At 45.0% G+C, this 16,909-nt stretch overlaps 1 protein-coding gene across 1 annotated transcript in view; it reads right to left on the bottom strand.

The window, feature by feature from the left end:
* HAAO (3-hydroxyanthranilate 3,4-dioxygenase) overlaps positions 1 to 7,816 on the bottom strand; it is a 64,831-nt gene extending 57,015 nt beyond the window's left edge. The window contains exons 1-2 of the mRNA XM_040351529.1: positions 7,629 to 7,816; positions 2,282 to 2,360 (exon numbers count right to left, since the gene is read on the bottom strand). Of these exons, the coding sequence (XP_040207463.1) occupies positions 2,282 to 2,360; positions 7,629 to 7,711 (162 nt within the window). The 5' untranslated portion in view covers positions 7,712 to 7,816. The remainder of the gene's footprint in view (positions 1 to 2,281; positions 2,361 to 7,628) is intronic.
* Between the last annotated feature and the right edge of the window lie 9,093 nt (positions 7,817 to 16,909).

A 16,909-nucleotide genomic window follows, 5' to 3' on the forward strand; every position in this document is an offset into this window, starting at 1 on the left:
TCATCAAATAATAAATCAGGACCCCCTTGGTGGTCCCTAACCTACCACCACCTTACTGCACTGCTATGAACTCACCCTCATGATCCAGAGCATTGTTTCTCAAACTTTCACCTGTCAAAGCACCCTTTAAAATTCTACACAATCTTGTGGAACCCCACAAAAAATAAATAAAACAAATTGTTTTACATAATTCAGAAACATCCCAGCGTTAGAGCCGGTTGACACTGGGGCAACATCACTTTCAGCACGACTTTGGGAGGCAACTTGAACACGACTTGAGTATGAATCACAACGCGACTTACAACACGACTTGAAGTCGCCTCCAGGAGGGGGAACTCAATGTCAAATTTTAAATAAAAAAACAGCATTGGTTTCCCCTCTAGGGGCATACCAGGCCCTTAGGACTGGTATGGATTTCAAGGGGAACTCCCTACACCGAAAAAACGGTGTGGGGTTCCCCCCAAATCCATACCAGACCCTTATCCGAGCACGCAGAGCGGCCGGTCAGGAAAGGGGGTGGGGATGGACGAGCGACCCCCCTCCTGACCCGTACCAGGCGGCATGCCCTCAACATGGGGTGGATGCCCCCCCCACCCCAAAGCACCTTGTCCCCATGTTGATGGGGACAATGGCCTCTTCCCGACAACCCTGGCCGTTCGTTGTCGGGGTCTACGGGCGGGGGGCTTATCGGAATCTGGGAGCCCCCTTTAGTAAGTATAGGCAGAGAGCTGAAGGACATGCTGACAGGGGCCTGACATTTCACCCACAATCAGACTGAGTATAATGATTTGTAGGATACTGGGGAAAAGAATAATAAGTGAACACTTTTGTTTAAGCAAAAATATGTGCATTTATTATTTTTCCAAATGGAGTATTTAGCCTTTATTGCAAAACTGGTATAAGGATCTGCTGCTCCCTGCTGTCTGTAATTGTAGGTGGTTTTGCTTCTTACTGTCAAGCCTCGTTCATGACAAGAAAACTGCTGGCAGAGATTTTTGCAGAGAAAACCGTTTGTGTGTATGGTTTCTCATCGAGAAAACTGTCGTGAATCGTGACGAGAAAAAAAAGAGAACCTGCTCTCTATTTTCTAGTCGGGAGTCTCAATTTTCTCGTCGGGCTGGTTTATGACAAGAAAAACGTTTGTGTGTATGCTTTTCCGAGTCTTAAAAACCCGCGCATGGTCAGAATCAAGTATGAGACTAGAGCGCACCTTCGGTAAAACTAGCGTTTGTAATGGAGATAGCACATTCGTCACACTGTAACAGACTGAAAAGCACAAAGACTGAAAAGCGTGAATCGTCTCTCACCAAACTTTTACTAACACGCAGTAACATGAGATTAGCAAAAGCAGCCCAAAGGGTGGCGCCAGTGGAATTGAACTTCCCCTTTATAGTGCCGTCGTACGTGTTGTACGTCACCGCGTTTGAGAACGACAAGATTTTGGCTTGACAGTGTGTATGCAAGGAAAGCTAGACAAGAATCCCATCAAGATTGACAAGAATCCTGTCGAGAAAAACAACGTTTTTTTTACGACGGGATTCTCAGCCGTGTGTACAGGGCTTTATAGTAATTTATGTGCATCACTTCCTGTCCCTGTTAGCTGGGTAAGACACCCAATAGGAGGACTTTGATATATTCATAAAGGAGAATTTCCAGTAAGTAGACGGAGAAAGAACATTGCCACATGCCCTGTCCATGGAGTTGCTACTGTTGTATTTTCCCCCAGACCAGAAAATACTATTATGCAAGTATTCCTATAATGTAATAGTTTAACTGCAGCTGCTGAGTGTATATGTATATATATATCTTGTCTTCAGGTCTCCAACACAAAGACAGACACCACATCATCCTCAGGGACTCCTGCAATGGGACTGTCACGTACCTTGTGGCTGAGCCTGTCATGCAAATGGAGGCCTCTCGTACAGCCCCGGTACGGGGACCACCAATATTGGGACAGTGGCCGCAAGAGCGTGGTGAGGTAGGAGTGCCTGTGTAGTCTTTTGCTGGTTTCAGTGGTGCATAACAGGTGCGTCACCAGAGTTGGCCAGATAGCTGGAACAGAGCATGGCAGCAGGAACAGCAGACCCTTGGCTGGTGGACAGCATATCGGCATATAACACGCTCGCATGATTTTCAGGGGGGATAATCATGTGAGCGTGTTATAACCCGATAAATGCAGTAATTGATCCAAAGCCATTATAGTTTCCTTTTTAAACAAACATATTATATTTAATACAATAAATTAGGGCAATATACTGTACGAGAAAAGATGCAATATTACCTCTTCTCCTTCCTCAATGTGATAATCTTTCCTTTGGTTTGGACCTCCGACAAACATTACCTTCAGCTGATCATTGTGCCTTCAAAACAAATATACAATTTTAATGCAAAAAATATGACCCGAGGAATTTTCTTCTAATTAGCAATGTTCCTTCTCTCCCCAGCAGATAATTGTTAGGCTACAGTTGTATTCTCCATTGTGCTCATACCCAAATTACATCTTGAGATACTCAGATACATCAAGCATAAATTATAAACAAGATGATATAAAAAAAAAAACAGACCATTATAATAGCATAGTTCTCCACTATCTATCAGGACCAAAGCATTTTGAGCTAAAATAGGACTTTTTTTTTGTTCTTTTACCAAAATGTGATAGATATCTATATAACAGTAATGTTTTATCATCCTCAAATTGTATGTCTAGGCAAAAAAAAAAAAAACACCATTCAATGCACCTTCTTCCTTTGTTTTGTCTTTATAGTGCTAACCCCCGAAGGAGCCACTTGATGTGTTGGGTCCCTTGTTCCTGTGCCCACACCTCTGCGAACAGTACTACACACACTGACACACCTGGCTGGGTGGGGAATGTGTATTGCAGGTAGCTGTATATACACACCCAAGGGCTCAAGGTGTATACACACAGCAACTGATTAAAGGGTTTGTAAAGGAATTTTTTGTTCTATCCTAATAGCTTCCTTTACCTTAATGCAGTGCTGTTTTCATGTCCTCATTGTTGGCTTTTGCTCTCAAGTTGCTGTAATTCTTCTCTGATCTCCACACTTCCTGGTTGTCTGTTTCCTGATAACCACAGTACTGGGAGCTTTCTCTCTGTGGTCACTAATCAAGGAGGTGTGATTACTGTGTGTCTAAAACCCCTCAGCACCAATCAGTTTAGTTTTCCAAACCATCACTGCCCTGTATTGGCTCTGTGGCTCTGTACATCACAGAAGCAGGAAACAACATGCAAAAACGAAACTAGAAACTGCAGGTACATTATATGATTGATTTTTATCTATTTTTAATCATTTTTAAAAGGAATCAGTTAACTATTATGTCTCTATACCCTGTAAACAGTAATTTCAGCAAAAAATTAATTTCCTTTACAACTCCTTTAACCACTTGCTTACTGGGCACATAAACCCCCTTCGTGCCCAGGCGAAATTTCAGCTTCCGGCACTGCGTCGCTTTAATTGACAATTGCGCGGTCGTGCGACGTGGCTCCCAAACAAAATTGACGTCCTTTTTTCCCCACAAATAGAGCTTTATTTTGGTGGTATTTGATCACCTCTGCGGTTTTTATTTTTTGCGCTATAAACAAAAAAATAGCGACAATTTAAAAAAAATATATATATTTTGTACTTGTTGCTATAATAAATATCCCATTTTTTTTTTAACTATTTTTTTTCTCAGTTAAGGCCAATACGTATTTTTCGACGTATTTTTGGAAAAAAAAAATCGCAATAAGCGACTGGTTTGCGCAAAAGTTATAGCGCCTACAAAATGGGGAACAGAATTATGTTTTTTTTTATTATTATTATTTTTACTAGTAATGGCGGCGATCTGCGATTTTTATTGGGACTGCGATATTGCGGCGGACGTATCGGACACTTTTGACACAAATTTGGGACCATTCACATTTATACAGCGATCAGTGCTATAAAAATGCACTATCTACTGTATAAATGTGACTGGCAGGGAAGGGGTTAACACTAGGGGTGAGTAAGGGGTTAAATGTGTATCCTGGGTGTGTTCTAACTGTGTGGGGGGAGGGGGGTGACTGGGGGAGGTAACCGATGCTGTGTCCCTATGTACAAGGGACACAGATCGGTCTCCTCTCCTCTGACAGCACATGGAGCTCGGTGTTTACACACAGAGCTCCACGTCCCTGCTGTGTTACCGATGATCGCGTGTACCCGGCGGACATCGCGGGCGCCAGGTACACGCATCGGCTCTTCAGCGATGCGCCGGGACAGTGTTTACCCGCTGCGCGCCCCCCAGAGGCGCGCGCGGGTAATGCACTTTAAACGACGTCCACCCGGCACTTGAGAGCCGCGCTGTTGACGTCTTTTGTCAATAGTGCGGGTCTCAAGTGGTTAAGTAAGTCTTGCTTGCATAAGTAAATTTGTATATGCTTTTTTTTTAATCTGTGTGAAAGATGTCTTAGACGGAATGCAGAAAAGATGTATACAAATGCACATAAAAATATGTTAACCACTTACTGACTGCCCCATAGCATATTTATTGCTACAGTTCGGCTCTCCTGTGCAGGATCAGGTATATATACACGGAACCTGAATTATGCACTTTTGTCTACAGGGGGCGCATGTGCGCCGCTTTTGGGCCGCTTCTGCTGTGATTATTCACAGCAGAAGTCAATCAGCGGGTGCTGAGCACTGGATGTCTGCCGGCGGCACCCGCCAATCGCCAGGCAGAGACACAAGTTGAAGATCTGTTAACAAGCCAGATCTCTGTTCTGACAAGGTGGAGGAATGGATTCTGTGTCCATGCAAAGCAGGGAATAAAATCCATCTCTTCCCCTTGTAAAAGCAGCATGTACAGTACCCAAAAACACTGACTAGGCACACAGTTAACCCTTTGATCGCCCTAGATGTTAACCCCTTCCCAGCCAGTGTCATTAGTACAGTGACAGTGCATATTTTGTAGCATTGATCACTGTATTAGTGTCACTGGTTGCCGCAAAGTGTCATGGAAAGTGTATGTGTGCTGTTTAGGCTCAGAAAAAGAGGGGATATGTAGACGGTACATCCGCAGTTGCTGTGAGAGTGCTGACAGGGGATGGAGCCCCCCCTGGCTCCTGCAAGAGTTCAAGGGGAAAAGGGGTAACCCCTGGATGTTGCACATCTAAGGCCCCATACACACGATAGAATCCATCCGCAGATAAATCCCAGCAAATGGGTTTCTGCGGATAGATCCTATGGTGTGTACACGCCAGCGGATCTGTTTCCGCGGAGAAATCTCCTCTGGGATGGATTCCAGCAGATCGAATATTTGCTGACATGCACAACAAATCCATCTGCTGGAATCCATTCCAACGGATGGATCCGCTCGTCTGTACAGACTCACCGGATCCATCCGTCCAAAGGGATTCCCCGCACGCGTCGTAATGTTTTGACGCATGCGTGGAATTCCTTATATGACAGCGTCGCGCCCGTCGCCGCGTCATAATCGCGGCGACGGCGCGACACGTCATCGCCAGAGGATTTCCGCGCGGATTTCAATGCGATGGTGTGTACACTCCATCGCATAGAAATCTGCGGAAATCTTTGAGAGGATTTATCCGTGGAAACGGTCCGCTGGACCGTATTCGCGGATAAATTCTCTCGTGTGTATGGGGCCTTAGGTGTCATAGAAAGGTGAATGGAGTGGCAACTTCAGCCTGGACCCACATCCCCAACGCATTTCACTTCGCCCCTACAAAAATATGTAGCAGAATACATATTTGTCTGAATTTATAGACATTTTATTATTATTTTTATTTTTTTGTAATTGGATATGTTTAATTTTAGAAAGTAAAATATATATATATTTTTTTTACCGCTTATGGACTAGAAGATTTTTCCCCTTAATGACCAGGCCATTTTGCAAAATGGCACTGTGCCGCTTTACCTGACAATTGCGCGATCGTGCGGCGCTGTATCCAAACAAAATTAACATAATTTTTTCCCCACAAATAGATCTTTCTTTTGGTGGTATTTGATCACCTCTGCATTTTGTATGCTATAAACAAAAAAAAAGACAGACAATTAAAAAAATATATATATATTTTTTACTATAGTAAATAAATGTAAGGCCAATATGTATTCTTCAAAAAATTTTGAAAAAAATAATAATAATTGCAATAAGCGTATACCGATTGGTTTTGCACAAAAGTTACAGCATTTCCAAATTAGGGGATAGTTTTATGGCATTTTTATTATTTTACTAGTAATGGCGGTGATCTGCGATTTTTAGCGGGACTGCGACATTGTGGCAGACAGATCGGACACTTTTTTGGGAACATTAACATTTATACAGTGATCAGAACTAAAAATAGCCACTGATTACTGTATAAATGTCACAATTGAGAGAAAGAAATTGCTGTTCCTGATCACTAGGAACAGCAGATCTCTCTATAACTTTCTTGTCAGAATGTGGATCTGTCTGTTTACATTCACAGATCTCCGTTCTGGCTCTCGTTACCGCGATCGCGACCGCCGGCCACGCACATCAGGTCCCCCACGGCTCCTTAAATAGCTTCCTTTACCTTAGTGCAGTCCTCCTTCACTTACCTCATCCTTCCATTTTGCTTTTAAATGTCCTTATTTCTTCTGAGAATTCCTCACTTCCTGTTCTTCTGTCTAACTCCACACAGTAATGCGTGGCTTTCTCCCTGGTGTGGAGAAAGCCTCTTGAGGGGGCGAGCAGGCAAGTCAGGACACTCTCTACTTTGCAGATATAGAAAGGAGCTGTGTGTTAGTGGGCGTCCTGACACTCCTGCTCACCCCCTCAAGAGGCTTTCTCCACACCAGGGAGAAAGCCTCGCATTACGGTGGTGAGTTACAGATAGAAGAACAGAAAGTGAGGATTTCTCAGAAGAAATAAGGAAATTTGAAAGCAAAATGGAAGGATGAGGTAAGTGAAGGAGCGCTGCACTAAGGTAATGGAAGCTATTTAGGGAAAAACATATTTTTCTTTACAACCCCTTTAAAGGAGCCGACGTACACCTACGGCGGTTTGCGGGAACGTGCCAACCTGGTCGGCAAGCAGTTAAATTGTTGGACTTTATTTATATATAAAAAAAAAATAACGCAGGATCTGTTCCGCTGCCTGTGTGTTTTTTTGGTTGTTGCTGTATTGTTGTTCTCGGCGCATCGAGGCCTACGGGTAACTGACTGCGTTTTGTACCATTTTGTACTTTTAAGAGTTTTAATAAATACAAATAAATAAATAAGGAGGTGATCAAAAAACACCAAGAAAATTCTATTTGTGGGGGAAAAAAAGGACAGACATTTTATTTCATTTGGGCACAGCACTGCATGACCGCGCAATTGTCAGTTAAAGTAGAGCAGTGCCATATAGCAAAAAATGGCCTGGTCATGAAGGGGAGTAAATCTTCCGGAGGTCAAGTGGAAATAAACTGCATGAAAAGGAATTTCTAAATGAGAACTAAAACTGCATAAAATCCATGCATAGTCATATGTACAAAGGGCAAAAACTTTACAAACATTCCATGTCATAAAACTTGGACTGTTGATAGACAATTGTATTCCTTGTACACAAAATCCATTTTCACGCACAAATTCCTAACCTTCGTTCTTATTGGTGACGGAAATCGCTGTACTTACATGAGTTTGTTGCACACGGGTGGTAAGAAATCAGCTTTGTTTTCTTCTATCCATTTGGTTACATTAATTGGCTGGAATTCCATGACCGCAGGCAGAACTCCGTATAGCTCAGTTTTGACTCACAGATTGGACTGCGTGGAATCTGGTCACTGATCCTGAAAGACCACTGCATGTTTACTGAACAAAGGTTGAAAGAGGCAAAGGTAAAGGCAGAAACAGAAGACTTGCAGCAAATAAAGGGAAACCTTTACGGAGAAGGTGACCGCAAATGTGAAAGTTACATGAGTAAACATAAACCGTGAATTATAATAAAGTTAAGTGCCTGTCTGCATAAACAGTAAACCAAATTTCAAACGTGAGATTGACAAATCATTAAAAGAGCCGTGGCATAAACCTATGTGCAAAAACCAAATACAGATCAGAAATGAATGTGAACAAATCATGAACTATGGGCCAGATTCACGTAGAATCGCGGCGGCGTAACGTATCGTAGATACGTTACACCGCCGCAAGTTTTCATCGCAAGTGCCTGATTCACAAAGCACTTGCATGAAAACTTCCACCGGCGGCCTCCGGCGTAAGCCCGCGTAATTCAAAGGGGCGTGTGCCATTTAAATTAGGCGCGCTCCCGCGCCGGACCTACTGCGCATGCTCCGTTTTGAAATTCCGGCCGTGCTTTGCGCGAAGTGACGTCATTTTTTCGAACGGCGACGTGCGTAGCGTACTTTCGTATTCCCGGACGTCTTACGCAAGGACAAAAAAAATTCAAATTTCGACACGGGAACGACGGCCATACTTTATACAGCACATACGTGGGCTGTGTAAAGTTAGGGCAGCAAAAACGACGACTAACTTTGCGACAAGAAACTAGACTAGCAGCGACGTAGCGAACGTGAAAAACCGTCGTGGATCGCCGTAACTACTAATTTGCATACCCGACGCTGGTTTACGACGCAAACTCCCCCCAGCGGCGGCCGAGGTATTGCATCCTAAGATCCGACAGTGTAAAACAATTACACCTGTCAGATCTTATGGCTATCTATGCGTAACTGATTCTATGAATCAGTCGCATAGTTAGGAAGACCCTAAAACAGAGATACGACGGTGTATCAGGAGATACGCCGTCGTATCTCTTTTGTGAATCTGGGCCTATAAGCCCTGCAATGGGCTGTACCACTAGTAATAGGCAAAAAACGTAAACACAGTGAATTAACCACCTAACCCCCGGACCATATTGCTGGTCATAGACCAGAGCACTTTTTGCGATTCGGCACTGCGTCGCTTTAACTGACAATTGCGCGGTCGTGCGACGTGGCTCCCAAACAAAACTGGCGTCCTTTTTTCCCCACAAATAGAGATTTCTTTTGGTGGTATTTGATCACCTCTGCGGTTTTTAGTTTTTGCCCTATAAACAAAAATAGAGTGACAATTTTGAAAAAAATGAATATTTTTGACTTTTTGCTATAATAAATATCCCCCAAAAATATATAAAAAAAAAAAATGTTTTCCTCAGTTTAGGCCGATACGTATTCTTCTACCTATTTTTCATTAAAAAAATCGCAATAAGCATTTATTGATTGGTTTGTGCAAAAGTTATAGCGTTTACAAAATAGGGGGTATTTTTATGGCATTTTTATTAATATTTTTTTTTACTAGTAATGGCGGCGATCAACGATTTTTTTTTCGGTACTGCGACATTATGGCAGACACTTCGAACACTTTTGGGACCATTGGCATTTTTATAGCGATCAGTGCTATAAAAATGCATTGGATTACTATAAAAATGCCACTGGCAGTGAAGGGGTTAACACTAGGGGGCGGGGAAGGGGTTAAGTATGTTCCCTGGGTGTGTTCTAACTGTAGGGGGGTGGACATGGGGAAATGACTGATCTTCTGTTCATACATTGTATGAACAGAAGATCAGAATTTCTCTCCCTGACAGGACCGGGAGCTGTGTGTTTACACACACAGCTCCCGGTCCTCGCTCTGTAACGAGCGATTGCGTGTGCCCGGCGGCGATCGCGCCCGCCGGGCACGCGCACCGGAGTCGGGGCGCGCACACGCCCCTAGTGGCCTGCGCGAGAGCCGACATATAGCTACGGGCTCTCGCGCAGGGGAGCCGACCTGCCGCCGTATAACTGCGGCGCCTGGTCGGCAAGCAGTTAAAGAGAAAAAGAAAGTCCATATAGCTGCAATATGAGGAAACACCCAGTGATGGTCCAAAATGACAGCTGCTCTTTCTTCCTAAGATCCGCAACTTTAAGTGAATTCCACCACCATAGAGTAAGTAAAACTGCTTACCAGAGCCAAAGGTCCCTTTTGATATAGGACCAAAACCAGCATAAGTGTTTAAACCCAGCAGACACGACAGAAAACTGGATCCATGGCGTGATGATACGATGATATAATACGACAAACTCCTCAGCATAAACGTCAATTGGTATGGTATCATGCAAAGAAAGCAGATGCCTCGATAGTGTAAAACCAATGACTTTTATTAAAATATAAAACAAACAGTAAACAACTCACATTTCGTAAGTGTAAGACCAGCCTTAAACCTGTTGCACCAGCCAGACGCAAACAGGAAAAACCCGTCCGTATGGGAATCCGAGCAGATGAGGGTGATGACGTCAGCAAGCCGCTCGTTCCGCCCGACGCTCTTCGTGATAGGTCACTTCGTCCCGAGACGACGTGACCTATCACGAAACGCGTCGGAAATTTGGTTTACTGTTTATGCAGACAGGCACTTTACTTTATTATAATTCACGGTTTATGTTCACTCATGCAACTTTCACATTTATGGTCACCTTCTCCATAAAGGTTTCCCTTTGATACTAGCGCAACTATCGTATTTATTGGGGTATAGCGCGCACCCCTAAAGTTGCCGGACATTCCTGTGGAAAAAAGTTTTTTTGTACTTACAGTTTTGGTGTCTTGCTCGGCGTCCATCGGCGGCCTCGTCGGGTCCGGCGTCCGTCTGCGGCTTCGGGTGTCCTTTTCGTCGGGTCCGCGGCGTCCGTCTGCGGCTTCGGGTGTCCTCTTCGTCGGGTCCGGCGTCCGTCTGCGGCTTCAGGTGTCCTCTTCGTCGGGTCCGGCGTTTCCCGCGCCGAGTTTGAATACTGCGCCGACATATACAGAGCGCAGTACACTCGTGTATTGTCGGGCAGGCTCGGCAACTCTCGCGCTGACGTCCTGTACGTCCAGGACGTGAGCGCGGAAGGAGCCGAGACTGCCCGACTATACCCAAGTGTACTGCGCTCGGTATATGTCGGCGCAGTATTCAAACTCGGCGCGGGAAAGCGGGCATCGGCGTATACCACGCACCCACGATTTTGCCCTGATTTTCAGGGCAAAAAAGTGCGCGGTATACGCCGATAAATACGGTATATATATTTTTCTCACTTTTATTCACTGTTATGTTTTCAGGTTAGTTGCTGCTTATTTTCGTAGAGCTTCAGGCCATTACTAATTTGTAGTTATCCTAGCACAGTTTCTTTACCATTTTCTATTGCAGCATATGAAGACCAGATCAGTTGTCTGCCCCCCCCCCCCTTATTCACACCCTAAGACCCCTTTCACACAGTTTTTTTTTAGGCGCCTTAAAAAAAAATCGCCTGTAAAGTGCCTGAAAGAAGCTGCATCTGCAATCCCAATGGGAAAGCCTGACTGCTTTTACACTAAAGCGCCTGAAAAACGCCCCAAAGAGGTCTTAGCATAAAAAAATCCCAAAGTGAAAGCCCGAGTGCTTTAACACTGAGAGGCTGCGCTGGCAGGGCATCAAAAAAAGTCCTGCAAGCAGCTTCTTTTCAGAGCTTTCGGAGCGTTGAATATACCGCTCCTAAAGCGCCCCTTCCCACAAGCGTCATAAAAACGCCCCAGTGTGAAAGGGGTCTGAGCGGAGCTTTACGAGCGTTTTTCGGGCACTGGCAGTGTGAAAGGGCTCTGAAAGCACTCAGGCTTTCACATTGGGATTGCAGATGAAGCTTCTTTCAGGCGCTTTTTTAACGCCAAATCGCCTGAAAAACGTCCCAGTATGAAAGCTGGATACACACTATACAACCTTAAGGTTTGACCTCATATGGTTTTGGTAAATCTAAAGGCAAAAAACCTACAGAAAATTGTATAGTGTGTATGGCCCCTTAGACCAGAGGTCTCCAAACCCCGATCCGTGGGCCAAATCCGGCCCGCTTGTGTCTTTTATCTGGCCCGCAGCTCACCCAAACTCTGCCAACAGCAGCTGCTGTTATCGGCGGTCCCAAATAAAGCCGCTACCCCCACACCCTCCCATGCTGCACGCTGTGCTTTAGGATTAGCTGCTGGGACCGCCAATGTCCTAGCAAACAGTGACATCATCTGCGTGGCACCTCCCGGCTACCTGCCTGCTGTTCGAATTAAAGATTCTTCCGTGTATGTAGCAGTGGGCGGGAGGCGGGAGCTGCAGTTGGCTCATACTGAGGCAAGAGGCAAATGTGCTGAAGATAACATGTACAGGACACTCTGATGGAGACACTACTGATGGGGACACTCTACTGATGGGGACAGCATGGGCGTAGCATAAGGGGTTGCAGGGGTCACAATCGCAACCCCGCCCCTAGGTCCAGGGGGCCCCAATCTGCCCTAGAGCCCCACAGCCATGCTCCAGCACTAAGCTTCCACAGTCCACACCCCTCTGTTCTCATTGGCTGGGAGAAGCTAGGAGCTATTTCCTGATTAGAAAGAAGCATTGGGTGAGAACAGCCCAGCATGGGGAAGTGTCTGTGCTGTGTGCTGGCAACATGGAATGGTAACTGAGCTCAGTGAGTTAAGAGGAGTAGAGTGCTGTCCTGTAGCTACGATGGGACCGATGTCACCGGTGAGGTAAAATAACGCTCAGTGTCACCAGCTGGGATTCTCTTTACCCACCCGGGGATGTCCGCTTACCCTACTTCCCTGACAACTGGGGAAGAAAAAACACACACCTCCGGGAGGTGACCTTCCCCCCAAAACTTGCCAACACTGACAGAGAAACCTTCAGAAATTGCTAAAACAAATCCCTTTACCACGCCTGTATGTAAAAATCTCCTAAACCATGCAGGTTTAGGAGATATTTCTTGCACCTACAGGTAGAGCCCCATACACACTATCAGTTTTCCTGATGGTTTTCTCTTCAGGTTTACCAAAACCATCTAATATGAGGTCAAACCTTAAAGCGGTGGTTCACCCTTAAAAACAAGTTTCTACCATTAAATCCAGCATACTAGCGTGAGCTACAGTATGCCTTTATTTATTTATTTTTGCGCCGTACTCACAGTTTAATCGCGTAGTAAAGTTTCAGACTCCCCGCGGGGAATGGGCGTTCCTATGCAGAGGGGAACATGATTGACGGCCGGCTATGGCGCGTCACGCTTCCCGAAAATAGCCGGAGTAGGACTCGGCTCTTCACGGCGCTATACGGCGCCTGCGCACAGACTAGGAGCTGACTGCGCAGGCGCCGTGAAGAGCCAAGTCCTATTTCGGCTATTTTCGGGAAGCGTGACGCGCCATAGCCGGCCGTCAATCATGTTCCCCTCTGCCTAGGAACGCCTACTCCTCGCGGGGAGTCTGAAACTTAACTACGTGATTAAACTGTGAGTACGGCGCAAAAAAATAAATAAAGGCATACTGTAGCTCACGCTAGTATGCTGGATTTAATGGTAGAAACTTGTTTTTAAGGGTGAACCACCGCTTTAAGGTTTGACCTCATATTAGATGGTTTTGGTAAACCTGAAGAGAAAACCATCAGGAAAACTGATAGTGTGTATGGGGCTTTACCTGTAGGTGCAAGAAATATCTCCTAAACCTGCATGGTTTAGGAGATTTTTACAGTAAATACAGGTCTGGTAAAGGGATTTGTTTTAGCAAAAACCCCCGCTTTAAGCGTTTCAATTTGAATGCAATCAGGCAGGCCCTTGTACTACATGGTTTTGGTAAACCTGAAGAGAAAACCAGCAGGAAAACTGATAGTGTGTAAGGGGCTTAAGCCTTAATATAGGCTTACGTGTAGGTGCAAGTTTTCTGGTTTTAAGGCCTGATTCACAGGTTGCAGTTTGCAAATTGCAGGTGCACTATGCGTTTTTTTTCTATACACATCTTTAAGCCATTGAAGTCTATGGAACCAAAAACCAGAAAACAAAACCTGGCCCTTTCCATTATAGGCATAGATGTGAACAACATCCATAGGAAACCATGTTAAATTAACTGTAGTGTGTCTCTGAAAAACTGAAAACACACAAAAAAATGCATAGATGTGAACCAGGCCTAAAGGAGCATGGTTAAAGCAGAACTAAACCCTCCTATCCTTTTCAGCCAAGGAAGCTGCCATCTTGTTTGATCTACCATGGTGGTGCTGCACATGTGATCAGTTATAATCCCAGCCATTTTATGGTTTGACCGTTTGGTTTGGAGCACAACCAATGTGACAGTTACATTCAAGGCATGCCGGGAATGCTAACAGTTTTTTACGCCTAAGCCTACATATGTACAGTATACACTGTACACAGTTTGCAATGTGTGTACCCACAACATACTAGATAATTACTGTGTTAAGGAGTGAGAGAATGACTTACATAGACCTAAGGGATCAGTAGGAAAATCCTGCCATATGTGTGCACAGATCCAGAGTACAGTGTACGTCCTGCTATATGTGTACATAAAGATACATTTAAGAAATGAGGAACACTAATAACAAACGTTCCGGTGTGTATTGTGAAATATTGTGCTAATCCCCCTTCCCGTCCCTGTTTTCTGTTCCTCTTACTCTCCTCTCCTCTTCCACCTCTCACCAGGTTTGCAGGGTCCAGCTGCTTCCAATAGTTATTTAACCAGCACCATTCAGCCATTTAGTAAATGTACTCTGTCATTGTAACTTGTATCCATCCAGACCTTCTGCAACTGCAGCCAATGAGGGAAAAGGTGGCAATGTCGCATGACAGATTTAGAACCTCACAAAATGGCTGCCGTTCCAGAAATTATGAATGGATACAAGTTACAATGACAGAGTACACTCACTTAGTGGCTGAGTGGTGCTGACATATCAGTTGACATTTCTGTTGCCCTGCTCTATTGTGCAGAATGGTGATGCCAGGCAGGGGAGGTGCAGGACAGTGCTTGGATCTGTGGGACTGTGGAATCTGTATCAAAATCTGGGGCAGTCCTGCAGAATTCCTGAGCGGCGGTTCACACAGGGGCAACCCGACTTACAGCCCGACTTTGCAAGGCAATTTTGAGGCGACTGCAGCGCAACTTTGAGCAACTTACAACGCAACTTAAAGTTGCCTCCAGGACAGGCGACTTTGGCCAATCACAGAATAATCAGCTCTGTGGGAGGGAGGGGTTTGCATACCTCCCAACCGTCCCGGATTACGCGGGATCCTCCCGCAATTTAAAGTGTGTCCCGGGGTCCCGCGGACTAGACTAGAGTCCCGGAAAACAGGGCCCCCGGGCGTGACATTTGGTGGGGCGACATTCCGTGCCTCCATGTTTGTTTTGGTTTCCCGTCGCCATGTTTGAGTCCGGTGCCCTGTGATTGGGCGTATGGTGGCCATGTGCGGTGTGGGGCTGGCCTGTCAGCGATCGTCTAGAAGTCCCGCCTCCGCACATGACCGCTACACGCCCAATCACAGTGCGACGGTACAGTGCAGTCATACACCATGGAGCGGGCTGCAGCAGGCGGATAGAGCAGACGGGGAGTCGGGACAGAGCGCTATTTGCACAGGTAGGAGAAGAACCCCCACAGCTTAACAACTTTGATCCCCGCCCCCCCCCCCCCCGCTGAACAACTTTGATCCCCCCCCGCTCAACAACTTTGACCCACCCCCGCTCAACAACTTTGATCCCCGGCCCCCCCCCCCCCCCCGCTCAACAAGATGTCCCGCATTGGATTTTTCAAATGTTGGGAGGTATGGGTTTGCCTGAGTAAACTATTTTCTTTTCCTGTAAAGTTGCTTCAGTTAAGATGGAGATCCCACTTTGGAGGCGACTTCCATTGAAATCTATGTGTACAATTTGTTTGGAAGTCGCCTTAAAGTAGTACAGGAACCTTTTCTGAAGTCGGAGCGACTTCAGTAGTGTACATTAAGACAGCTCTCATTAACTATAATGGAATTTCTTATGTCATGCGACTTGGGGCAACTTGAGGTCTGACAAGTCGGATCCCAAGTGGCTGTAGTGTGAACCGGCACTAACTGTTGGGAGGTTTGGCTCTATGTTAACTCAAATGATCCATATCGGCTTTTCTTTTTGTAGATGTAGATTCTTGTTTTGCTGCTGCTAAGCCCTACTGCCGCGTACACAAGATCATTTTTCAGCATGAAAAAAACGTTGTTTTTCAAAAACGTAATTTAAAATGATCGTGTGTGGGCTACCCATCATTTTTCAGATTCTGAAAAACGACAAAAAAAAAATTTGAACATGCTGCATTTTTTAATGTAGTTTTGAACTATGTCGTTTTGCGGCTTGTAAAAAATTATCGTGTGTGGGCTAAAACAACGTAAAAAAACAGCGCATGCTCAGAAGCAAGTTATGAGACAGGAGTGCTCGTTTTGGTAAAACTACCGTTCATAATGAGACAACATAAATATTAGCTATATAAAAGGGGTCTCACCAGCCAGGGGTCCACCACAGGCTGATAGTGAGTGACAGCAGTAATGTGAGGGATATTTTAGTGGTCATCAGATCGGCTCAGGGCCAGGGGACACTGTATTGTCCCAGAATGAGGGTTCCCGGGAAAGAGCTGACAACTGCGGGACTGTCCCGCCAAATCAGGGACAGTTGGGAGGTATGGAGGCTAACAGCTAGGCAACTGGCAATTGTAGATTGAGAAGTCAGCACTGGCAGCCCCCAAGTCTTTCACAGGTTTCCTTTAAATAGCATTTTTTATGCTGGCCATACACTATACGAAAAAAATCGGCCAAACACATTTCCCAAAACCAAACATTCGGCCGTGAGAGCAAACAATAGTGCCATTATATAATGACCAATAAATTATATAATGGACATAAATAAATCAATTTTTTTGTTTGTGTTTTTACATATACCTAGTGCGAACAGTTCAGACGGGAAACACATTTATCTTTTAATTTATCTTTCATTCGGTAGAACATTTCCAAACTTCTTAATTTTTTAGTCTCAAAAACATCCCAACGATTACCGATTTTGGCCAAATGACCGAATTTCGGCCAAATTTTCATATAGTGTATGGCCAGCTTTAGCGGTGAGCATAGAACAGACAGTTAGCTATGAGACAAAGTTTACAAGAAGCTAAA

This window comes from Rana temporaria, chromosome 4, assembly GCF_905171775.1.
Source record: "Rana temporaria chromosome 4, aRanTem1.1, whole genome shotgun sequence".
Classification (NCBI taxonomy): Eukaryota; Metazoa; Chordata; class Amphibia; order Anura; family Ranidae; genus Rana; species Rana temporaria.